The 27,164-nt window shown below is 42.0% G+C and overlaps 1 protein-coding gene across 2 annotated transcripts in view; it reads right to left on the minus strand.

Annotated features, from left to right (window-relative positions):
• Nucleotides 1-774: 774 nt before the first annotated feature.
• NUDT3 (nudix hydrolase 3) overlaps nucleotides 775-27,164 on the minus strand; it is a 47,139-nt gene continuing 20,749 nt past the window's right edge. The window contains exons 2-6 of one of the 2 annotated variants that reach the window (XR_014790628.1): nucleotides 18,804-18,914; nucleotides 12,100-12,144; nucleotides 10,206-10,290; nucleotides 2,886-5,547; nucleotides 775-2,828 (exon numbers count right to left, since the gene is read on the minus strand). Coding sequence is in view for 1 of the 2 variants with exons in the window: in XM_084853018.1 (XP_084709144.1) it covers nucleotides 5,375-5,547; nucleotides 10,206-10,290; nucleotides 12,100-12,144; nucleotides 18,804-18,914 (414 nt within the window). In the remaining variant the exon portion in view is untranslated. Of the gene's footprint in view, nucleotides 5,548-10,205; nucleotides 10,291-12,099; nucleotides 12,145-18,803; nucleotides 18,915-27,164 lie in introns of both variants that reach the window. The other variant, XM_084853018.1, reaches the window with a different exon arrangement.

The raw sequence follows: 27,164 nt of genomic DNA on the forward strand, positions 1-27,164 counted from the left end.
TAAAATATAATATCTAGACATGAGACCAATGCTTGGAAGAATTCAGCTGTAATCCATAGGAAGAAATCCCTGCTTATTCAAGTAACAATCTCCTGAATTAAGTATGCATTTAAACTAGCACATGAACAGCAAAACACTGAAAACATTTCAAGCCCCTTCCCCATGTTTTATAGTGCCCAACAAAGCTGGCAGTTTTGTGGAGTGAATATAAAAGCCTACCTCTTTCCATATGAAAGGGCACACTGGTGACATTTGTCAGCATGGTCCTTAAATTTATTACATCCTCTATCATTGACAGGAAGCAATAGAAGACAGTAAATAAAACCTGAGGTGGAAGGATTCTGGAATCACCTTTTCTTCATGCAAATTCAGACATGTGAATTATCCTACTTCTTAACAGGGCCAAACAAAAGTCATTGGTTACCATAGTTGATTAGTAATGTGGCACATCAAGTTAACAAGCTTAAAGCAGAACTGGTAGCCTCTCCTCCAGAATTCTACTGTAAAGAAATTGCTTTGATGATAATGTTTAAGAGCTGGCTTTTTAATAAAAGGTATCCCCAACAATGAGGTTGCTTGCTTTTGTAAGAGACTGAAATTACACCAAGATTTTTTTAATGTCTACCTGCGTTATTTACCAAACATAAACATGAAATACTAAATGCCAGCTATACTGCGGTGTGAATTCAGCATTTATACTGAGAAAACATTTTGGGAAATTTAAGTACTAATGGTTCTAATAAAACCTGTTATCATGAAAAGTGGCAAACTGTACTCAAAAGCAGCTTCTTTATTACAGAGATTAAAGTAATACATACATACACCTCCAGTGTAAAAAACACCCACAACACTACCATCTCTCTCTCTAGCCTCCCCTGCCACCCCTGAACACAATGCCAGGTGCCTGGAGGCAGCTATGTTGACAGATGCAAAACCAGGCAAAGCGTTAAGAAATATGCACAGTATTTGATTGAAACCATTAGCCCCCTTCAGAACAAGCTGCACTTTTAACATCAGAAAACAGGCAAATTCAAAGTCACTACCACACAAATGTTCCTGGAATTTTCACTAGTTTTTTCATGCTTAAGAGTAGCTTGATTTCAGATTCAGATGGCAATCTAGCAGGATTTTGAATTAAGTCTAATTATCTTAATTTAATTAAAAATATCACCCCACTTGCGAGTAGTGCTGAATTTATACTTCCAGGCTCAGACATATGAGCTTCAAGAAACTCATAATACCTCAATTGTGAGGTAAGTATAACAACACCCAAATTATTCTCTGGCTCAGATTTTAATCTGGATTTCCTTCAATAACCCTACCATCCCCAAACACCCCTCTTTCCTTCAACCCCTCTTATGCTAACACAGATGGATGTGGCAAGCTATGGGATGACAGAAGCAAGGGATGTCTCTCGTTCCCTTTGAGAAACCTTTGTAATCTTTGAGAAAACATGTGCCAGAGCTACTGGTGGCTATGCACACATCAGAAGAGACCCCTTCACTTCTCAGCCCCACAGGTTGCTGGTGCTGCCTGACACATCAACAAAGCAAGTGCAGCTGAGGGACTGGCATGTGGGAAGAAATTTAGGTATTCGTGGGGATAGGGAACAGGTAAGCTGAATTCGTATTTAGTTTGAAATAACCTAAGCAGTTTCCTGCAATGCAAGCAAGGGCCTGCTCACCTACCTTTATTTGCAAATTCTGACAAACCACTAACCAGAATGGCATGGCACTCCATTATTTTTATTGGCAGATTTTTAAACTAGGAAACAAAAGGAGCATTTTGAGGGGAAAATGGAGGAGGCTGGAGACAGAGGGTTGAGATTAAAAGAATATGGCTAACAACAAGTATAATGTTTTTTGGAAAATAACTATGCTGCATCTAAAATCGTGAAGGTAATCAGGCTAAATTCTTCATACAAAGATGATTTCTCCATTTTCAGAAGATCTAATGAGAACTAATTCAAGGCTAAACCCCAAAAGATTAATAGATACATCAAAATACTCCAGGATATTCTATTTACTCTACATCACACACATTCTAATCTATGACACTGAAAACACATAAGGGATGCCATTGGAAAATCACTACTGCATTTTACACAACAGGATGGCAGATACAACTGCAGAGAGCCTGAAGTGGTTTTGTCCTCCTAGCAAAGAAAATCCATTTCTCTCCATACTGGAAAATCTAGCAGAAGTTGTGCACTCTCATTCACATTGCTACATTTCAGATTCACTAAGATTACCAGCGGTTATGTGCAAACTCAGTGCCAAAAATAGTTTTAAGCAGCACAGTTAACCCTGAATTAAGTAGGGCTGATATATTGTACACACAATGCGAAGCTCCATCTAAATGAGGGGAAAGCACCAAATCTGAACTTGTAACAAATTATTTGTAAATATATACCCATGAATCTGCAACACTGTTCATGCTGTACCAACATTTGTCTAAATCAAGAAGTGCACAAGTTCAGCAAATTTTTGCAATCAAATATTCAACCTCCTCTCTGCACTGTCAAGGACCAGAAATTTTAATATAAAAATGAAAGCTGGGGTTCCCAAGGTCCAAAGGATACACAAAAGAGGTGAGTGGGGTACACATATGTAGTCTTCACAATATTGGATGCCCAGCCTTGATTTGAATCTAAAACGTGTTGTAGGGAAAGAATTGACTATCAAGCACATTTTACTGCCCTTACCAGCAGTCCTTGATTACAGTAAATAAATCTAAGATTTCTGCATGTAGCAACCAAAGAAAGCTATTTGTTACATTACAGCCCAGAATGAAGTCTAAATTAACTGAGGGTTTAAGACATCTTAACTCTAAACCAAGGCTCAGTCTACCTACTTAGCACTAGATTGCATTTGAATAGAAAACACCCACTACTTATACTATGTTAGATGCATGGTCTGCCAATGCAGGACGTTCCAGTGTAATTATACATGCTCTGAAAAGGTGAGTTGATGTGGTGACATTTCCATTTATATTACTAAGTAGTTTCAAGACTCATTTATTACAGAATACCCTGAGATACTGGGAAAGCTGTGAACTCTATAGTGCATTAAAGGCAGGTGAAAAGGTAGAGTTTAGTAAACAGGAGCGAGGACTAGGTTAAAATACACAATTGAAGAATCCAGACTGTACCCCAAGAACTGCATCTTCCATTTCCAGTTTAGAAGGCAAACATCGGCCCCTCAATGCAGTTGCATAAACAGCATCAACCTATCACACATTAAACTACCTTCTTGGCACAGTTTATTTTTCCTGACCCCCACCCCCAAAAAGCTGTTAGCAAATCATTAACAATATTCTATCCTAAATTGTCAGTTTAACAGCCCTATAAATCATTTTAGAGTTTTTTAAAAGTGTGCATGCTGTAAATATTAAAACTGCAGTCACCCTTTCAGGAGTCTCAGTTCTCTTTTAAACAAACGTTCATGTCCTAATCTATTCAATGAAACACAAAACCCTTAACTGAAGGCAACAGTTTGCTATATCGGCAAGTGCCACATACACCTTAGTAAGAGAAATCATATTATACATTTCAAGACACTAGTCAAGCCCTTTGTAGTTAATTGTTTATTGTTTGATTTTTAAGATGAAGGGCAGTGAAGTGGCATAGCATAATTTCATATTTGTTCTAGATGTTCAAGTTTAAGCCACTTCTTGAATAATGCCTCTCAGCCTTCTCCTGGGTAAAGCTTTTGGCGTTAGTGATCCCATACTATGGAATGCTATCCCATTCACTGAAAGTAGGGAATTCAAGCAAAGAAATAAAATTGGATCTCAAATTTCACAGCAACTTTCCAAAGTAGAAAGTATACAAATGTTCTTTACTTCAGGCTGCATGACTGTTTAAGGATATTTTTATGATCACAGAATGATCAGTTAAATAAGAGTACTGCAGATTTAATTTCACATCTTGGCTATACTCTGACAAAGAAGTAGTCACCAAATATAGCAACTAGGTCCTGTCCCAAGCCAGGGATTAACTAATGCCCCTCCCCAAACCTTCCCCAAGCCCACCCCCTCCCACAGCCCTTTCCAAAGTCTCCCAACTAGACAACACTGTTGGCAAATCAAGACAGCATGAAACATACATCAATAGAAACAAAAATGTGACGTGCCAATGCATCAGGTTAACTATCCTATTAAAATGACACAGTTCTCCACACCAGCATTTCTGCTTGGGAGCCAGTTGTACCTTTGCCACTGAGGGATAAAGTTTACAATTTTGAGCATGCTCGGTGGTGCATTTACAAGTGCTGTAATGCTACAGACAAAAGAGGTTGGACACCTGATGTTTTTCCCTGGGAGTTCTTTTCAGGGACCCAATGTGACTGTCCCACCATGCAGTGACACTCAAAGTATAAACCAAAGCTTTAGCACAAATTACAATATCCAGTTCAGTATAGTGTAAGGCATGTGGACAAGAAAAGGTATCAGCAGTATGCAACAGGAAGAGAAAGAATTCCATAGAAAGCATTGGTGCTTGATGCTCCAGTTCATTAGTTCTTAAAACCCATTTTGAATCCCTGATTCCTAGTTACTGAGGCTGGAATTCACTTAGTTTCTGAGGCCATATGCTTTTGAGTAAGTGGTGACCAATTCCTTGTGCTTCTGTCCATTGTTAGAAGATTACATATTGGCTGAAAATGTAGAAAGAATGGAGCACCAGGGATGTCCTGCAAGTGATTTTATCTTGGCCTTCTCCTTCAAGTGTCACTGTACTAAATTTGGGTCAGGGAGTGGGGTGCAGGGAGTCAATCTGGCCCAGCCACTAGCACTGTCACAAAAAGTTTCTTTAAAAAACAAGGCAAACAAGATATGAAGCCCTCCTTTATAGAAGCAGCCCAGGTTTTAAAAAATCCTGCAAAATCAAAGTGTTAGATTTCTCAATCTAAAAAAAGGTTACATGCATGAGCTGAGAAAGTGGCCACCACATGGATCTCAACAGCACCTTACTGTACAAAATCTAAGACTTAAAGGACTGATCTCACATTTGCAGTGTTCTGTAACTGAAAATATAAGAAGTCTGGCTATGGCTGGGACAACACACAGGAACATTTCAGAAGACAAGGAGGAAGTGAAGCTAGCAGCCTTGCTCTTCAGGTTGTCAAAATTGTGTTAATAGGGAAGGGGCACTTCATGCACAAGATGTGTTTTACAAAATACATATCCAAGAAAAAGCAAGAAAACCCCACTTTGCACTAGAATGCAACACTCAAACATTTGCACTGCCAAAGGCTGCTGCACATGTCTTGTTTGACAGAGGAAGCATGTGAAAGCGGCGAGAAAAGGGGAAGAAGGGAAATCCAAGTTTCAGTCTACTTTTCAAAATCTATTTCTCTCATAGGGACATCTTCAGTCATCTGATGTCAGACAGTGCGCTCTCATTTGAGAATGATGTGGTGACAACAGGAGTGCCGTTATTCGCCAAATAGCCTTGCCTCAAGGTTTCAAAATATGAGGCCTGCACAGGTTTGTGATACTGCAGAACTTTTATGGCATCATCTATCTTAAACCATTCCCTTTTCCTTCCTGTAGGTGAAAAAGAGGGGGAAAGTTATCAATACAGCAAAACAACTGAAGATTTACAATCCCTTCTACAGAAAATTTCCACAGACAAATTGTTTGCCTGTTTCAAGTGCAACTGTACTGCAATAGGAAATAGTAACTCAATGATAGTTGCCAAGAAATGATTCCCTGTTTGAATTTTCACGTCTTCAAGATTTATTTATTTATTTATTTATTTATTTATTTATTTCTACATGGCCCAATAGCCGAAGTTCTCTGGGCGGTTCACAAAAATTAAAACCAAACAGCACACAATAAAACAATTTAAAATATATAGAACATTAAAAACACAATATAACAATACAACCACAATAAAATCTAGCAGTAGTGCAGGAATTTAAAATACAGTTTTAAAACAGCAAAGCTAAAAGTCTAGAAAGCTAAAATGCTAAAATGCCTGGGACAAGAAAAAGGTCTTCACCTGGCGCCGAAAGGAATACAATGTAGGTGCCAGGCGAACCTCACTAGGGAGCTCATTCCACAGCCGGGGTGCCACAGCAGAAAAAGCCCTCCTCCTAGTAGCCACCTGCCTCACTTCCTTTAGAAGGGGCTCACGGAGAAGGGCTGCTGAGGATGATCTTAAGGTCCAGGCAGGCACATATGGGAGGAGGCGATCCTTCAGATAACCTGGCCCAAAGCCGTTAAGGGCTTTAAATGTTAATACCAGCACTTTGAATCGGGCCCGGAAATGGACTGGCAGCCAGTGCAGCTGAAAAAGTACTAGCATAATATGAGCTCGCTGGCCAGTCCCTGTTAACAATCTTGCTGCCCTATTTTGGACCAGCTGAAGTTTCCGGACCGTTTTCAAAGGCAGCCCCACATATAATGCATTGCAGTAATCCAGACGAGAAGTTATCAGAGCATGGATAACTGTACCTGGGCTATCTCTGTCCAGATAAGGGCATAGTTGGTATACCAGCCTAAGCTGATAAAAAGTGCTCTGCGCCACAGAGTTCACCTGTGCCTCAAGTGACAGTTCTGGATCCAAGAGCACCCCCAAACTACAAACGTGACCCTTTAGGGGGAGTGCAACCCTCTCCAGAACAGGTTGAACATCACCTAGCCGGGCAGACAAACCACCCAGTAACAGTACCTCCATCTTGTCTGGACTGAGTTTCAGTTTATTGGCCCTCATCCAGTCCATTACCATGCCCAGGCACTGATTCAGAACAGCCACTGCCTCACCTGCGTTTGATGAGAAAGAGAGGTAGAGCTGGGTGTCATCCGCATATTGATGGCACCTCAGCCCACACCTCCGGATAACCTCCTCCAGTGGTTTCATGTAGATGTTAAACAGCATAGGGGATAAAATAGAGCCCTGTGGAACCCCATGGCACAATTGCCATGGCACAGAGTAATAATCCCCCAGCACCACCTTCTGGAATCGGCCATCCGAGGAGGAGCGGAACCACTGCAGTGCAGTGCCTCCAACTCCCAACCCAGACAACCTATCCAGAAGGATACCATGGTTTATGGTATCGAAAGCCACTGAGAGGTCCAGGAGAATCAACAGGGTCGCACTCCCCCTGTCCCTCTCCTGGCAGAGGTCATCCCACAGGGCGACCAAGGCAGTTTCCATTCCAAAACCAGGCCTGAAGCCTGACTGAAATGGATCTAGATAATCCATTTCATTCAACAGTGCCTGGAGCTGTCCTACAACCACCTGCTCAAGGACCCTGCCCAGGAAGGGGATGTTGGCCACTGGCCTATAATTGTTAACATCCTCCGGGTCCAGGTTAGGCTTTTTCAGGAGTGCTCTAATTACCACCTCTTTTAAAGCAGCAGGCACCACTCCCTCTCTCAAGGAGGAATTTACAACCTCCTGGACCAAGCCGGACATCCCCTCCTTGTTCGATTTAATAAGCCATGAAGGGCAAGGGTCAAGCACACAAGTGGTCGATCGGACTTGGCCAAGCACCTTGTCCACATCCTCAGGCCTCAATAACTGAAACTCATCCAATAAAACTGGACCAGACAGTGCTCTGAACGCCTCTACCAATGGAACTGCATTAATTGTGGTGTCCAATTCATGACAAATCTGAGCGACTTGATCTTCAAAGTGCCATGCAAACTCATCACAGCATGCCACCAAGGGTTCCATCGTCTCTCTCCCTGACCCAGAATGTAACAGGCCATGAACCACTCGGAAAATCTCCACTGGATGACATTGAGAAGATGCAATGCTGATGGAAAAGAACTGTCTCTTTGCCACCCTCACCACCACAGAGTAGGCTTGATAGTGAGCTCTTACCTGTTTTCGGTCAGACTCAGCACGAGTTTTCCTCCACCTGTGTTCTAGCCGCCTCCTCTCTTGCTTCATTGCCCTCAGCTCAGGAGTATACCAAGGAGCTGGCCGGGCTCTGCTCAGAGGGAGAGGTCACTTGGGTGTGATCGTGTCAACCGCTTGAGTCATCTCTGCGTTCCACAGAGCGACCTGGGCTTCGACAGGAGCACCAGCCATACCAGCAGGAAAATCCCCCAGAGCCCTCTGGAATCCATTGGAATCCATTTGCCTCCGGGGGTGGACCATTTTAATAGGTCCCCCTCCCTTGCAGAGGGGGAAGGCTGCCAGGAGTCTAAACCTCAACAGGAAGTGATCTGGCCATGACAAAGGGACAGATGTTAATTCCTCCACTTTCAGATCACCATCCTCCTGCCCAGTCAAGAAAACCAGATCAAGCATGTGTCCTTTTATATGTATTGGGCCGATGACATGTTGGTTGTCATGGCAGCCATGAAGTCCTGAGTCACCCCGGATACAGTGGCCTCGGCATGGAAGTTGAGATCCCCCAGGACCATCATCCTAGGGATCCTCAACACCAAGTCCAAGACCACCTCCATCAGCTCAGGCAGGGAGTCTGATGGGCAGCGGGGTGGGCGATACACCAACAGAATCCCTAATCTGTCCTGGTACCCAACACAAGGTACAAACACTCAAGATCTGCACTTGAATGAGCAGGAAGCCTAGAGAGGGAGATTGAATTTCTATAGACCACGGCAACCCCCCCTCCCCAACCCTCGAGTCGGTGCTGGTGCTGCACTGAGTACCCACGAGGGCACAGCTGGGAAAGAGTGACCCCTCCCAGTTCCCCCACCCAGGTCTCAGTAATACATACCAGGTCAGCCCCCTCATCCACAATCAAATCATGGATGAGGGAGATTTTATTTTGGGCTGACCTGGCATTCAGCAGCAGCACCACCAGGCCCGAGGGAGACTGGTAAGGCTGCCAGGAACCATCAGGTTGGGGGAAGAACCAGTAGAGGGGACAGCTGTAAGGTGTCTAGGCCCTCTTCTCCTCAGCTGGCCTGTTAACCCCCCAACACCATACCTCCCCATGCCCGTGACCACAGTTATGGTGGTACCTCTTTGACCCCCTAAGTTGCTCAATAGTCCTCCCAGGCACATATTAAAATGTTAAGATATAAAATATACAACAGTATAAAAGAGAAAAGAGAACAGCAGCTAAGAAGGGGCAGATAAAATCTATGTTTGCCCCTTTCTCCCTGGTCTTTAAAGCTGCTGCCCTCTGCTGCTGCTATTTGCTATATAAGATGAAACAAATCAATGATTCCATTTTTCACAGTACAGATATATATTACAACAGCAAGTCTTCAGTGAACAAGTACACTCCACATTTTAAAAATCTATTTTCTTATTTATACTAAAGGAGAGTAAGGTGATGGGAAATAATGCATTTTGTAAAGAAGTTACTGGGACAAATACAATGCAACCAGTCACTTTAGAAAGTCAGTGGGAGAAGGGGAGATTTACAGGGAAACCGTATAGCATTGTTTTACCTGTGAAGGTTACTGTGAGATACACAGCTGAAATAAGTGCATGTAAGTAACTTTGTCGTTGGGAGGCAAATACTTTGGCAACAAGCAATCTGCTAAGTAATATGTTATCCTACAGGATGTGTAACTTTCTTTAAAAAATGAGTTTGTGTGCAGTCCATAGACTGAAGGTGAAAAAGTGAAATCAAAATATAGGTATGAGGAAGTGTGGGATGAAAGGAAAAATACCTGAATGTTTAAGAATTACGTGAGGGTCTGTTACTGCTATAGGAGGTGTAATCAGTGCATTTGCTTTTCAAACACCCACAAAATATGAATTTAAGGTTTTTAAAATGCACATTCTCCCCAAAGCATAGAAATTATAAATTAAGGCTCCTGCCTTCTTACACATCAGATTAGGATGTTGCTTAATTTTAATTTCACCCTAGAAGGTAAAAGACAATCAGTAGTCTTGATATATTCTACTCCCAGTATAAAAATACAACAAATCTGAGATTTTTTAGCATTGTTCAACTGTTCAGTATTTTTACCAAATTCTCCTTGCAATTATGATAGATAGAATAATTTTGAGATAGATGAAATTCCCAGGAATCTGATAAGAGTTGCCAAATCATGCAACAGCACTTCAGGAGCTGTATGCAGTCCATAAACTGAAGGCTGTTCTCCTCTCCTTTAAACAAAATAGTATGAAAACTACCTAGTCTTGTACATTTTTATTTCCAAAGAAATCACGTAAGTATATAAAGCTTAATCTAGTATAGAGAAGAGGATTCAGCTGTTATCCTCCTACAGAGAATCAGGAATAAGGGTGCATGCAAATGTCTTACCAATATTCACAGAATCCTCCCAGTCTTCCAATACTTCTGTGACAACTAGTACATAAACATATGTTCTGTGTTTTCTGTCCTGGTTCTGAAAGGAGGAGGAGCAACATTAAAGTTAGATTGAAAGGTACACAGTGACCTGGTTTGCACATCATGCTAAGCCATGGAGGGTTGTTATTCATGCTTGGTTGCAGGCTGGCTTAGCATGACATCCATACTCAGAGTGGTTTTTCCATCATGCGTTGTTTTTCACAAACAAGCCACCCTGACAGAACCCATGGCTTGTAGTAGGGTTGTTTAGGATGGCTTGTTGTGACATCCGAACTCAGCAGGGCAATTTTATTGTGGGTTGTCGGGATCAGTTAGAGAACCACCCAGCAAGAAGAGCAAAAACCGCTGCAGCTCCGTGTGATCTCATTAGTGCTGATGCCATTTTCCCGCATCCCTCCTCAGTGCCCTCTGTCTCAGGATGAATTTTTAATTTTTTTTAATAGAAATCTTGAAGAAAGGACACCAGAGAATGTCCTGAACATGTTAGCAATTTCTTTTCTACTGCTAGGAATTTTGCATGATTTCCCCCCTCCGTTTTACTGCTCTGCCTTGAAATTTGCACAATTTCCCCCTCCGTTCTACTGCTCTGCCATGAGATTTGTATATTTTTAGCAACCTGACCCACTGGTCTGCCTTGAAGTGCATATCTTTACCCACTCAGCCCCTGCCCTGCCCTGCCCTGAAATTTGCATATGTTTAGCGATCCCGCTCATTGCTCTATAACCCCTATGTATATCTGACAGTTAACAATAGAGACCAGTGGAGGGATACAACAAGCACAAAATGCGAGATTTGGGGGTGGGGGGAGCAGCTGGCAGCTGCAGGAAAGAAGGAGCTTTATAGAAAGTGAAGCATCCTTTTTAGTGAGGGAAGCCCTGAAGCGAATTGACGAGGACAATGATAAGAGGGGGATATCAGTATGCTTGGCTGAATAATGGATAGGTGGTCTTGTGCAACCCCCCCTCCCCCAACTACAAATGTGTTTCTGAGTTCCTAAAAGCTCAGAAAATTATTTCCTTTTTGTATTCTGATTGGTGGGGGGACTGTTTGCTCAGGAAGCACTGAAGTGGAGGATAAAATTGACAATGACATTTTAATAGCAGACAATAGCAGACAGGCACTTGTGCAAGACCCCTAAATTAAAAATTTTAAAAGTTTGCAAATGCGTCCCCACGTTCATAAAGGCTCAGAAGCTTAAATCCCTTTGGTGATCTGATGCGGGGGGGGGGGGGGTTTCCCTTGTGAGCCAGCAACCACAGTTGACCAATTGCAGAAAGGGTGCTAATGTAAGAAACAAGAATTTCTGCCACAAAGGCTCCTGGGATATGTGCTGGCAATGGCTGGAAGGACTGAGAGGGACTGAGGGAGAAACAAGCCATGGCAAGCCATTGAGCAGATGATCATCAGTCAGGAGTAATGGACAAGCCACTGCAGCTTATTGTCAGGGTGGCTTAGCAAACTTGCCCCAAGTCTACAACAACTGTTAAGGGTTATTTCTGAGTGAAGCAGGGCTAGGTACATTCTTAACAATGGCCTCATTGAGAGCAATGCCTCCCCAAGATTACCTAATGAAATTAAGAAGATTCAAAAACAGAACATCAAAGTACAAATACGAACATTTCGAGCTTAAATTGAAAATACATAAAGGTAGTTTTGCTCCTGCATCTCGGCAAATATTAGTGCTTTCTAGCACTAAGTCATTAAAAGGCTACAAATCAGAGGGAATTTAATCAATTACCTTACTGTGTCAGTGGAAGCTGTAAAGTGTTTAAACTTTAATCATGTAACATGCATGACATCACAAAGAGAAAAGTGTTTTATCAACTCTCACAACTTCTATACTCACCTCAAATATTCCTACTAATCTTCCTAATATCCCTTTCACTCCAGCCTATATGACAAGTTCAAAGAGAAGAAAAAAAGCACACATTTAGTGTTCTAAGCTACAGCTCAGCCTATTTCCTTATTTCAGTAAGGGCCAAACTACACGTGATGCCAAAAATCTATTATCAGATCTTCCAACATCTTTTTCAAAGCTTAAACACAGCTGTGGAGGAAAGGTTAGTACTAACATTTGATGATCAGAATTGCCCCCCAAAGCTGCTGTTAGTCTCACAGTAGAAAAAAAGACAAGTACCGGTATCATGACTGTATTTTCCCTCAGTTGAGTGAACAACCAGCTGGGGTGGGGAGGGTTAAACACCCTCTGTTCCAATATCACTGCTCTAAACTGCCCATAGCTGCTTTTACACTTTAAAAAAACGACAGTGGGAGATTCAATCACGATGTCACATGTAGCTTGGCCTTTAGACTGATTTGTTTATAAACAAAAGGGGAAAATAGTGCAAATGTCCATTTGTATGAAAATAATACTAGTAGTAAGGCTGAAATAACTACACCCTTGGTCCATAACTGAATACATTAAGAATGTCTACCACTTGACACACCTTGATTTTAAAACAGAACTGAATTTACAGATCAAGACCCATGCATCAGTCCCCACCAAATAAAAGGAAAACCCAATGTAAAAGAACTGTGCCAAGCTCCAACTATATTATTAATAAAAGCTTTCAATCTTCCATCAGTGTGCTCATATAAAAATGGTGCTGGCTCAAGTTATTTTGGTACCCAAGTCAGAAAATCCAAAGGGCACACAGAATTAACATGAGGTGCAATCCACTGAAAAATTCTCCTAAACAAGCCTTGTTGAAATGAATGGGAGCTATGCAAATCATAACACTGCACTTCTGTAGCTTTCTGTTCATTTTAGTGTGGTTTGTACAGAAGAATTTACCAGTGGGTTGCACCCTGCAGGTCAGATTTCAACTGAACTGAAAAATCACTTGAGACAACTGCCACCCTTTGCCCCATAGCAGGGCTGTCTTAAAAAAAGAAAAAAGGAAAAAAAAAGATAAATGCACATATACAAAGAGTAATAAAATATGTACACTAAGCACTGAATAAAAAACAATTAAGCATTAACAAGTATAGTCTGCATTTAAATATATATTCAGGTGTGTAATTATCCTGACCAGACGCATCTCATGTACTTTCTTCAGTAACAAGGAATTTCATCATTCCAGAAAGTTGTGGCATTCCCTTATTAATATAAGTAAAGAATGGGTACCACATTTCGAGAAAATGATCTTGTTTAATGACCTCTCTTGCCAGCCTACTTTGATGCAGTAGCTTTTTCGCAAGGGCTGTTTTCCATATCCTGGTGAAGTTGAATTGTGTAGTCATTTTTTTTCCAGTGTTTGGGTATTTCCGTCAACAAGAATATAACCAAGTCTTTATATATGGGCTGGTTCTGGGGATACTTGATAATCGACAACGCTAATCGAGATGGATCAAGGCTAAGAGAACATTGCACTATATCTGAGACTTTGCTAAATACCAGTGTTCAATACCTGATGTCCTCAGGACAGGATCACCATACGAGATACAGAGATCCTCATTCTATCCAATCTCTCCCAACTACTGGAGGTGGAGGAAAAAACTGTTATTGATGTAAAGTAGCCTAACTGGGTTGAAGTGCCATCTATGAACCAATTTGACTGAAGACTCTCATATGGAGGCCAAAGCAGTTCTAATGGGTTGTTGTTGCCACATCAAATCCCAGTTTTGTTCTGGAATGGGAAAGTTCAAAAACTCTACAGAATATTTTGGATGCTCATTTAAGTATTGTGATTTTTTAAAATTGAAGTACAACATTCCAAGCACTGCAAGCTTCAGAATACAGGAACAGTTTGTCATAATAGGCTGCACAGGTTAGGCGGACCATATTAACAAATCTGAAGTAGCTCTGTACAACAAGCCACACTACATCTCCATAACATTTGATGTCAAATTTCTTTCAATGAGCATCATCCCTTGGTAGCCCCGTTGGCCCAAACGTGGTGACCCAATGCCAACTAGTAAGATAGCAAAATTGGGCCACCCACTAACAAGGTAGGGGTTTCAACGTACTCAGGATGACTCTGCAAGTATATGGAAATATACCGCTTTATTGAGACACCTATATAAAAAATGTAATAAAACAAACAAACTGTGCAGGTGCAAAGTCCTCCCTTAGGAACAGAACATTAGAAACAATGCTAATGCAGGACAGAAATTGGTCTCAGAACAGCCTATTTACTGCCACCTATGAAGGAACTCTCCCAGACAGTCTGGTTGTGGGGGCAGGGGGGGAGGCTTCTCCCACTGTACTGCTTGGGCCAGAGGCTAGTTTAGCAGCTTGCCACACATTTACCTCCAAACTCTCCTCCCTGTGCTGTATCAGAGGGTTGAACCATCCTCTCCCCATGCTATACTTCTCAGTTTGGGACCACTCTTCACTATTCTTCACCCCATAATTGCTTCAGGGAAAACAGAGGTTCATTTCCCTCAGCAAGTCCTCATAGGCCCTGAACTTATTCTTTTTATATCTAAAGAAACAGTTCAATTTTAGAGAAGCACTGAGAAGGCAGTGGATGCAAATCCACCACCTAGATGACAACAATTGCAGGCAAGCCTGCTTTTCTTTCCCAGGAGAGAGGGAGTGAAGACAGGCAAATTGGATCCAGAACTTTACTGCCACTGCCATTCCACTGTCTCCCTGAACTTCCAGTTATGGAGAATCAAAAACCCTTCAACATCTACAACACCAATACCAGACAAGAGCATCACTTCAGGAAACCAGCCATTATGCAAGACCATTTACCAGAGCCAAAAGCAGAATCTGGGGCTTTATTCTGGACAAGAGTTTTACCTCTAGCTTCTCTTCTTATCTCTGTGACGTCTGTGATCACTTGCTGCTTTTCCGATGGTGAGTACTACTCGAGACGAGATAAACTCAGCATCTGGGACTTGGTTGCTAAATATAAACTGACAGGTACCTTTGAATTCACCCGATCTGTAATTTCCTTGCTCATATGTCTTCAGTAAGTATACACCAACTTTGTTTGACAGTCAGCCTGATGAATAATTATGATCTTCTTTGTTCAAGTCTTAGCACCTTTAATGCTGGTAAATGATGGATTCATTGTGTGAACTTCATTAAGCTCAAGAAACTCTAGACTGAAGGTTAAAGGAATGAGATACTTGTGTAACAGAAATATTTTCGGGATTAAGTTTTATATTTATTCACCATTGTTTATAGGAGAATTATATATAGGGATAATTTATAAGCTTTTGGATCCTTAAATTCCTCAGAGAGGATTTTTCCCCTATCAAATATTACTCTGCCTTGATCGCTCAGGCACTTGTTCATATTTACTGAAGCTGCTAAAACATGAGTGGGGAACCTCTGGCCATCTGGCTTGCAGAGCCTTCCCATCTGGCCTGCAGCCTCCAAATCCTCCCCCCCCAAGTAAAACCAATGGAAGGCTTGTCTTCAAGTGTAAATTGCCACAGGGGGGCACAACTTGGAGTGGGTCACAGCTGGGGAGTTTTAACTCCCCCTATGCACTGCAACTACCCCCAAAAGTCACCCTGTGCTGCAATTTGGCTTGGAAAAATCCTAATTGCAGGGCAGGGGGTGCATCTGCAGGCACGTTTGAGTTATGTGTAGGTATAACGAATCCATGTTAGGGGCATGAGAGAGAGTATGTATGGCCCCACCAACTTTAGCTTTGACCCCACCCGCTTTTAGCACCTACTCAAGCAACTAAGAGTTGCTCAAAAACAACTAGATTTAAAGAAACCTATGTCACAGAAGTTGTGTTTCCTAAGAAATTTAATAGATCAAAGTGATGTATTAACTTAGCAACAGTACAAAGATAGAATGGTCTCAGATATACCACAGCTATTCCACTTTTTTTACATCCATCACTTGAATCATAGAATCATAGAATAGTAGGGTTGGAAGGGGCCTACAAGGCCATTTAATATTAGTCCAGAAATATACTTTAACAGACCAGATCTGAAGTTCATGAAGGCCCGAACAGAAGACTTGTTGGTCAAATTTATCATCGATGTCTCTCTAACCAAACAAAGGTAAGAATTCACTATCAATCCTACAACATGGCGGTGATGGCAGCAAAAAAGGAATTCTTCTCTGCCACTACTCCATCAATGATGTACAAGCTCTTCCAAGGGGTTCAAAACCTACTACACTTTAGCACACAGGTGGGAACCCCATGGCTTCGCTCAATGTAGCCACCAATGTCCCCTGGGCATCTCCTGAATCTCTCTTTAATCAAGTACCAGCTTCTCAGGCATTTGGCAGCATATAACGAGTCTTTTGATCAGGTCCTGGATTGTCAGACTGATTGTTTTAGATAGGTTGTTGGTGTGTTTTATGTCCTTACATGAATGGCTTTATACTGTATCTACTGTATTTTAATAGTTTTTAATTTTTGCGAACACCGCCCAGAGAGCTTTGGCTATGGGGTGGTATAGAAATCTAAGGGTGGGAGAAAGAGAAGCCTCTTCTTCCCTGTCTAGCATGGAAAGAAAGTGAGCTGCCACTGGAGAAATGGATCGCTCTGTGCCTGCTGTAGCAGTTCACTTTCCTTCCCTGCTAGGCTGGGAGAAAGAGAAGCATTTTTTCCCCCTCATCCAGCATGGAAGGAGAGTTGTATGGAAAGAAAGTGTGAAGACAGGGGTTGTGGATGGAAGGAAAGTGTGTGAATGGGGCAAGTATGTGACTAGAATAAAAGTATGTGAATGCGTGTGTGTGTGGATGGTTATGACTGTATGAAAGAGAGAAGGGGTGTCCCTTTATGTTTGTGTGTATATCTGCAGCTCCCTCATTAGACAATGGATGAACTGGGGTGTGTGCATGAGGGAAAGAAAATGGATAGATGGATAATGAATGAACGAAGCAGGAGAGAGAGAGAGAGAGAGAGAGAGAGAGAGAGAGAGAGAAAGAAAGAAAGAAAGAAAGAAAGAAAGAAAGAAAGAAAGAAAGAAAGAAAAGGTGTGCCCCATCCACTTTTGGTTTTGGCTCCAGCTATCAGTAAGCAGCCCATAACCACTTCCGCCCATGGAAATGTGGCCCTCCACCCCAAAAAGGTTACCTGCTCTGTTTTACCACATATCAGAATGTGAAGGAATGCTTGGAAGCATACTGCAACATATTGCTAAGCACTCAGAAAATAGAATTCCATGTATTCACCTCAACATGGATACTAGGGTTTTTGCAGATCGGTAAAAGGCACTGTCTACTCATGTTCTATAGAGTTAATTTCAGTTGCTGTGGCCTGAGGATGTGGGTAATGTGCTTAGAGGAGAATGGCCTACCATAACTACTCAGCCTGTGCCCACCTGCTTACAATGTCTATCTTCAATATAAGCCATCCTGGCCACTGTGAAGGAAGTGGTTGTTGAATCCACTCCTGAAGAAGCCTTCCTTGGACCCTGAGGATTGTAACAACTCCAAAGTGAGTGAACCATGGCTCCTGCTAGACAGAGAAGGACCTGACCCTGGTTAACATCCTGGGCTTTTAAATATACCACCACACAGTTTGTTGCTAACCAGGAACAGAAACTTTAAAACTTCTCCCCACATTTAAAGGGGAAAGGACAGCACACAAGCCTGAGGCTCACACCATTTTGTCCATGTAATATCTGAACTGGGTCAAATCATTCCAGTGTTCTAGCCACATCCATGGGGCTGACTATCTTTGGTTAACCATAAGTGACAGTTCTTCTATAAGCAAATGACAACTGCTCCTGATAATTTATCATATACGTTCTGATTGGTACAGATACATTCAACATCACAACTTCTCTCATCAAAATACATGAATCCTATCCCAATCCCTATTTTGTGCATTTTGCAAAGGAACCTTGCAATTTAAACATCACTATTCCTAACTGGTACAATACATACATTTTGTACTTTAGTGTCTGTACAAAAGCACTGTAAGAAACACTTCTTAATTTCACCCAGAGAACACCCCTAATGTCATTTGCATAATCATGTAACTCATTATTAAGTGCAATGAAAATCAAAGCTGAAGTAGATGTTACATGTAATATGTATGTGTAACTCACCCCACACACACTCAGTATGTGTGTTTTCAAGCTGCTTTGTAAGGGGACAACGTGGTGTGTATAGAATCCTACGGGGGGAGGAAGTGGGCTAGGGGACACTTGGCCTAGTATTTTGCATTACCCCCTCCTAAAGCTACAGTTTTGAGGAGGAAGGCAGGCCATCAGAGGTGAATACTTATTTGCATACAAACTCTACTTTGGTCCACAGTGTCTGACCTCAACTGAGGGAATTGGCAAGATTAGGTGATTTAAGCTGGGAGAAACACAATACTACTATCAGTTAGTTGAAAGAGAAAATCTCAATGGCCAAGTTTGAACATCCCTGTTCCAGGGATTTATAATCACAATTATAAACAGAAAGATTAGAGAAAAATTCTTTTGAGGTTTCCACCTTAACTAAGAGAAGTAGGTTCCGTTCATAAAGAGTTAACAAATATATAAGACTATTAACACAATTAGTTGATTAGGTATTGGTTCCAACAGACTGACTATTTGGAGATGGCAAACAAACACTAAGAAAATGGGAAACAGCTCCAACAACTTAACTCAAAGCAGGTTTTGAAGACTTACCTCTTCACAAACCTCCCGCACAGCAGCCACACTGGGCTCCTCTTCAGGCTCCATACCACCTCCTGGGACAATCCATCTATCTGGATGACGACTACTGCTCACTAGCAGCACCTACCAATGAGAACAGAGCATCTGTGTGTGTGTGTGTGTATATATATATATTTATACATTATTTAATTATATGTTACGCAACTTCAGAATATAGTGTTGCTGTACAAGAATGCTACTAACTGGTGAGGATGGGGTGGAGAATAATTAAGCTCCTATGAGTATTCTCTTTTTTTTAGCCCATCTGTTCTTAATCCTCACTGTATTTATAGAGTTTACGGAAACACAAGTTGGACTGACTGAAGACAACAGCAGACAGCTTAGAAACCTGGACTAGAAAGAAGCCTATTCGACAAAGCACATTAAATACCAATAGATATGGTACTTGTTTGAAAACGGGAGTAAGCAAACATTAAAACCCCTTTAAGAAATAGCTCTGAGACATGACACACAACCATCAGCTAATAGAACTATAGCAATCCTCACAGGTATCTGCCTCTCTGACAGACTGCTCCCATTCCTTTCCAACAGTCAAGGGGAACCTAACTTACTTGCCCCATCTATGATGCATTAACCAAATAGAAAAAAACAAGCCCCAAATGACCCAACCTGACAGATCATGAGATTCATGAAGAAGCTGGGTTAATGCTAGATGAACAAGGCCACCCCACAGCGAGAGAAGGCTAAGTCTTGCTAAGCAATAATACATCAACTGCTTCCCATCACAGGTGCCAATACCAAAAGGGCAGCCACATTTGAGAAGGGGCAGGTAGCAAGCAGCAACTAGATTCTCCAGATGGAGGAAAAGGAGATTCATAAAAGCCTGATAATCATGGAAGGGTGACCCAAGCTTCATAAGAGTTAGTTTGCGCAGGAGAAATAAGCACAGCTGCTTTTTCTTTATTCTTGGTATTAACAGACACATTGGGCCGGTTTGCACATCATAAGCCATCCTGAAAATAAGCCACGGTGGGTGGGTTGTTCACTCACTAACACGTTTCTCCTGGCAGACGATTGGGGTGTACTGGGACAAAAAATTAGCATGGAGTACTTTACTAAATTACTTTACTAAAGTACTTTACTAAAGTGATCCATGAATCCCCTTCATGGATCACTGCCTTGTTGTGGCGAAGGGGCTTGCGTAACTCAGTGAAGCCATAAGCTATGCCGTGCAGGGCCACCCAAGACGGACAGGTCATGGCAGAGAGTTCTGACAAAATGTGGTCCACTGGAGAAGGAAATGGCAACCCACTCCAGTATTCTTGCCAAGAAAACCCCATGGAACGTATCACAAGGCTAAAAGATATGACGCCGGAAGATGAGCCCCTCAGGTCGGAAGGTGTCCAATATGCTACTGGGGAAGAGCAGAGGGTATTTCCAAGTAGCGCCAGAAAGAGTGAAGCGGCTGGGCCAAACCCGAAAGGACACTCAGCTGTGGATGTGTCTGGCGGTGAAAAGAAAATCCGATGCTGTAAAGAACAATACTGTTTAGGAACCTGGAATGTCAGATCAATGAATCAAGGTAAGCTGGAGGTGGTCAAACATGAGATGGCAAGATTGAACATCGACATCTTGGGAATCAGCGAACTAAAATGGACAGGCGTGGGCGAATTTAATTCAGGTGACCATCATATCTACTATTGTGGCCAAGAATCCCTTAGAAGAAATGGAGTAGCACTCATAGTCAACAAAAGGGTGGGAAAAGCAGTACTGGGGTATAATCTTAAAAATGATAGAATGATCTCAGTACGAATCCAAGGCAAACCATTCAACAGCACAGTAATTCAAGTCTATGCCCCAACCACTGAGGCTGAAGAAGCTGAGGTTGATCGGTTCTATGAAGACCTACAACACCTTCTAGAACTAACACCAAAAAAAGATGTCCTCTTCATCATAGGGGATTGGAATGCTAAAGTAGGAAGTCAAGAAATCACCGGGATAACAGGCAGGCATGGCCTTGGTGTACAAAATGAAGCAGGACAAAAGCTAATAGAGTTTTGCCAAGAGAACATGCTGATCATAGCAAACACTCTTTTCCAACAGCACAAGAGGCGACTCTACACATGGACGTCACCAGATGGTCAATATCGAAATCAGATTGATTATGTCCTTTGCAGCCAAAGATGGAGAAGCTCCATACAGTCAGTAAAAACAAGACCTGGAGCTGACTGTGGCTCAGATCATTTTCTTGCAAAATTTCGGCTTAAATTGAAGAACGTCGGGAAAACCACTAAACCGTTCAGGTATGACCTAAATCATATCCCTGATGAATATACAGTGGAGGTGAGGAATAGATTTCAGGGATTAGACCTGATAGACAGAGTGCCTGAGGAACTATGGACGGAGGTCCGTAACATTGTTCAGGAGGCAGCAACGAAATCCGTCCCAAAGAAAAAGAAATGCAAGAAAGCCAAGTGGCTGTCTGATGAGGCTTTACAAGTAGCTGAGGAAAGAAGGGAAGCGAAAAGCAAGGGAGAAAGGGGAAGATATACCCAACTGAATGCAGAGTTCCAGAGAATAGCAAGGAGAGACAAGAAGGCCTTCTTAAATGAACAATGCAAAGAAATCGAGGAAAACAACAGAATGGGAAAGACTAGAGATCTCTTCAAGAAAATTGGAGATCTCAAGGGAACGTTTTGTGCAAAGACGGGCATGATAAAGGACAAAGAAGGCAGGGACCTAACAGAAGCAGATGAGATTAAGAAGAGGTGGAAAGAATACACAGAAGAACTATACAGGAAAGATCTGAATGTCCCTGATAGCCATGATAGTGCGGTCACTGAACTTGAGCCGGACATCCTCGAGAGTGAAGTCAAGTGGGCCTTAGGAAGCATTAGTAACAACAAAGCTAGCGGAGATGACAGTATTCCAGCCGAGCTATTTAAAATCCTAAAAGATGATGCTGTTAAAGTGCTGCATTCAACATGCCAACAAATCTGGAACACTCAACAGTGGCCACAAGACTGGAAAAGGTCAGTTTACATTCCAATTCCAAAGAAGGGCAACGCCAAAGAGTGTTCAAACTACCGCACAATTGCGCTCATTTCACATGCCAGCAAGGTGATGCTCAAAATCCTACAAGCTAGGCTTCAGCAGTATGCGAACCGAGAACTACCGGAAGTACAAGCTGGGGTTCGAAGAGGCAGAGGAACTAGAGATCAAATCGCCAACATTCGCTGCATCATGGAGAAAGCAAGAGAATTCCAGAAAAGCGTCTATTTCTGCTTCATTGACTACGCTAAAGCCTTTGATTGTGTGGATCACAACAAACTGTGGCAAATTCTTAAAGTGATGGGAGTACCAGACCACCTTACCTGTCTCCTGAGAAACCTGTACGAGGGTCAAGAAGCAACAGTCAGAACCAGACATGGAACAACCGATTGGTTCAAAATTGGGAAAGGAGTACGACAAGGCTGCATATTGTCACCCTGCTTATTTAACTTATATGCAGAGTATATCATGAGAAATGCCGGGTTGGATGAATCAGAGGTCGGAATTAAGATTGCCGGGAGAATTATCAACAACCTCCGATATGCAGACGATACCACCCTAATGGCAGAAAGCGAAGAGGATCTCAAGAGCCTCTTGTTGAGGGTGAAAGAGGAGAGTGCAAAAGCTGGTTTGAAACTCAACATTAAAAAAACTAAGATCATGTCATCTGGCCCTATCACTTCCTGGCATATAGAAGGGGAAGAAATGGAAGCAGTGACAGATTTTACTTTCTTGGGCTCCAAGATCACCGCAGATGGTGACTGTAGCCATGAAATTAAAAGACGCTTGCTCCTTGGGAGGAAAGCTATGGCAAACCTAGACAGCATAGTAAGAAGCAGAGACATCACCTTGCCGACAAAGGTCCGTCTAATCAAAGCTATGGTTTTCCCAGTAGTAATGTATGGCTGTGAGAGCTGGACTATAAGGAAGGCTGAGCGCCGAAGAATTGATGCTTTCGAACTGTGGTGCTGGAGAAGACTCTTACGAGTCCCCTGGACTGCAAGGAGGTCAAATCAGTCCATCCTAAAGGAAATCAACCCTGAGTGCTCATTGGAAGGACAGATAATGAAGCTGAAGCTCCAATATTTTGGCCACCTAATGCGAAGAGAAAACTCCCTGGAAAAGACCCTGATGCTGGGAAAGACTGAAGGCAAAAGAAGAAGGGGACGGCAGAGGATGAGATGGCTAGATAGCATCACGGATGCAATGAATATGAACTTGAGCATGCTCCGGGAAAGAGCGCAGGACAGGAAGGCCTGGCGTGCTATGGTCCATGGGGTCACGAAGAGTCGGACACGACTGAAGGACTGAACAACAACAACAACTTTACTAAATACAAATAAAATAAATGTGCTAAATTAGATCACTCTAAGGCAGCCAAATAAATTTCCAATGCACACTAAAACATTTCTGATGCAAATGACCCTATGATCATCTAGACAGAGATAGCTTAGCTATATCCATGCTCTGATCACCTCTCATTTGGATTACTGCAATCCTTAATACATGGGGATGCACTTGAAAATGGGCCAGAAGCTTCAGCTGGCCAAAAACATAGCAGCAAAACTATTAACAGGGACTGGCCAGCATGAACATATTATGCCAATACTTTCATCTGCACTGACTGCCGATCTGGTACTAACATTTAAAGCCCTAAACGGCTTGGGGCCAGGCTACCTGAAGGATGGCCTCCTCCCATATACACCTCCCCAGACCCTAAGATCAGCTTCAGCAGCCCTTCTCCGGGAGCCCCTGCCAAAGGAAGTGAGGTGAGTGGCTACTAAGAAGAGGGCCTTTTCTGCTATGGCACCCCAGTAGTGGAATGAGCTTCCCAGAAAGGTATGCCTGGTGCTTTACATTGTGGTCATTTCAGCACCTGGTGAAGACGTTTTTATTCTCCTAGGCATTTTAGGTTTTCAGATAGTTTTTTCTGGCATTGTATTTACATTTTTTGCACTGCTGCTAGCTTCTTTTTGGTTATTTTTATATTGTAGTTTTAAATGTTTGTATTGTATTTTATTGTTGTGAACCATGCAGAAAGCTTTTAGCTATTGGACAGTATAAAATGTGATAAATGTATAAATAAATATGCAAATGTGCCTATTTGCAAAGAAATATGTTCTGGACATTTTTCCAATTCAAGATTTTCCAGAAAACCCACATTGCTAGCAGCACTCCTTCCCAACTACAGTAAGAGCTGCACATACCCCCAATGCAGCATATTTGGGGTCAAGTCCCAGTGCTGGAACAAGCAGACTATTTCTACATATTTCTTTTCTGTAATAGCAGTATCCAAGGGTGTCTTGTAAATTGTTCAGATATTCAAGATAGGTTTACATCAAGCTCTAGCATGGGAAAGTTAGTGGCAAAATCACAAGCTTCTCTGTAACAAGCAAACAAAAATGATGAGCACATTCATTTCTCATCTCATAAAAATGAGTTCTGCCATAGATTTCCAGAAACTTTAAACACACACAAACTTGAGGTCTTTCCCTTGTTTGTAAATGTAGGCAATGATCTTCTCACTAGTACGACATTTGAAACAAACTCAGAACAGGTCCAAACTACACCGTGGGATACTCCTATCATATTACTAACTTTATGTGAGAATGTGCAACCCAATCCTATGCATGTATACTTGTAAGTCCCTACTCCCCCCGTAATTGTACGTAAGACTCCAGTATTAGTTAAGGTACCTAATTTAGACAGATTTCTAAATTAGAACCATAAAATCATTGATTTGAATCTTCTCTTTTTCCATCACCCAGACAATCCTGCAAAGAGAGCCTTGAAAACATAGATCACTTTGCATTTACGGACAAAATGCAACTATAGCAGAAAAATGTCTTCCAGCATTCTTTAACTTTAAAAGCCATTAAAAAGAGTTCAACTATTTCAATGAGACAACATGAAGGCTTGTCATAAAATGATTGGTGCTAAAAAGGGGGAAAAGTGAACTCACTCTTCACACAAATGTATTCCCAGGACAAGTACAACTTATGAAGTAAATAAGTTACTGTAGTATGTGTAATTATTCTCCTGCAGTTCTGGTTGTAATTCATAGTTAAATGGGAATGCTACCCCAAACGTGAAAGCTACCAGATAAGATTGACCTGGGACAACTCTTAGTACTACATGATAAATTAAAAGTTAGATAACCAACATTAAGATAATGCAGACAATGTCGTCTACCTTACAGAGGCAGAAAAAAGCAAAAGGGTAAGACTATGTAAATCTCTTCCTACATGGAATTCTAGAGGGTGCGTCTTGCATCTGGTTTCAACAAGGAAGTTCAGCCATGTTCGGTTGCCACTTTAAGCCATGGTGGCTTAATTAGCTACTCACAGTAGCTTATTTTTTAAATAGTCCATGATGCCCTGCCACACGACCAGGCTAATAAGCTACTATGCCTCGCTTATTAAGCTACTGTGCCTAATCTGACCCATCCCCCCGCCCCCTGTCCTGCTGCAGTCCTCCCACCTGAGCAGTCGTGCTGTTTCACCTATTCATTACATCGCAGCACAGGCTACAAGGAGCAAAACCCCAGAGCACCAAAAAGGGTGGTGCTGTTTCCTTAACACAGAGAACGCTCACGACAAGCAGAGCGGTAGTGATCTGAACCATTCTTGCAGCATAACTCTGTAAATGACCAAAGTAACCTATGGTGCCCACCAGATGACACTATAACCCACGGTGGGTTAAATAACCCCCACTGCAGGCCACGAGTTATCAGAGTGGGTTATCTTGGGCAAATAAGCCATCATGGATTTAAAAATTCCCCAAAGACAACACAATAACGCACAATGGGTTAAATAAACCATTGCGTCTTATTTAACCCATTGTGGGTTATCATGTCATCTGAACCTGATCTTCACCTTGCTGTGTGAATGAAATTTGCTTCCTACAATCAGAGAGGAGGAAGGATGGCAGAGCCAACCTGTACTCACATAGCAGGCTCTAGGAATCCACTTAGGACAATAAAGTTAGTCACCATTAGAACATAATAAGAGCCCTGCTGGATTGGACAAAAGGCCTATTTAGCCCAGCATCCTGTTTCCCCATAGTGGCAAGCCAGATGCCTATGGGAAGCCCACAAGCAGGACATGAGGGCAATAGCCATCTCCCGCTGTTGTTCCCCAACAACCAGTTTTCAGAGGCACGCTGCCTCTGATCCTTGAGGTAGCATATAACGATCATGGCTACTAACCATTGGTAACTTTGCAGATAGTCAGCAGATACCTCTGCTCAGCAAGGATTCCAACCCTCCTCCACAGGAGAGATATCTGCAATGTAAGCCAAAGTGATTCTGTGGCTATAGGGAAACCTCTGAGCAAAGCAGTCAAATAAGCACAAATAATTTATTTGTCCATAAACAGTTACTTGTATGCTATTATCTGAAGTGGGTTTTTTTTTTAAAAAAAAAAATTAAGAGGCTGGTAGAAGTGACAGTAATAAGCCTCATACTAGGCAAGGGGTACCCATTATGCAAACTTTTGTTTTTGGAGGGATTCTCTTATTTCAGAATATGACAGATTCATAGGAAGCACACAACCCATTGTTTTGGAGAAAGGAACCCCAGCTCCTAAGCACTCTGTCAGAACATACTACTACTTCAGAATACTCTTTGTTTTCATCTGGTAAACCTCCAAGCCAGGTAACAGAAATCCAATCACCTCTCCCTTTCCAGTTATTTCTCCTTCCATTATTTCCAGTTATTTCTGGTAGTTTCAGCAAAACTTCAGTATTCCTTGCTAAGAATCAAATTACTGGTCATCCTCTGCTACTTTTAAGTTATAGCCAAGCCTTCCTCAACTTACTGCCCTTCAGATGTTTTGGATTCCCATAAACTCCAGTCAGCATGGCCAATTATCAGGAATGTAGCTGTAGTCCAAAACAAAGCCTAATGAATAATTTCTATTAAGAAGAGAAAGAAAAGGCTTTAAATAATTATCACACTGTTGCTGGCTTGCTTCCCAGAAGCACCTGAATGCCTCCTCTTCATCACTATCAGATAACCTCCACACACACAACCAACATAACCAGTCTCTAATTGACAAAACTAGGAGGAAGGAAGAATATAATCTAGCAGTAATGACCAATCTGAACTTTACATTATACAGAGGATCCATTTTTTGCAAAAGTACATGATAAAACAAAAGCAGAGGAAGAACTTCAAGGAAGTTTGTTTTGCCTGTAACTGGACTTTAACTAAGGGAATGATTTTTAGAATAGAAAGTGACTAAGAACTTTAGTTTACAAAAACAAGCCAAATACACTCAACTGTACATAACAGAATTTAGACTGACCTAATGATTCTGCATT

This window comes from Heloderma suspectum, chromosome 4 (assembly GCF_057233095.1).
Source record: "Heloderma suspectum isolate Gila_16-S chromosome 4, 16-S_ref, whole genome shotgun sequence".
Lineage (NCBI taxonomy): Eukaryota > Metazoa > Chordata > Lepidosauria > Squamata > Helodermatidae > Heloderma > Heloderma suspectum.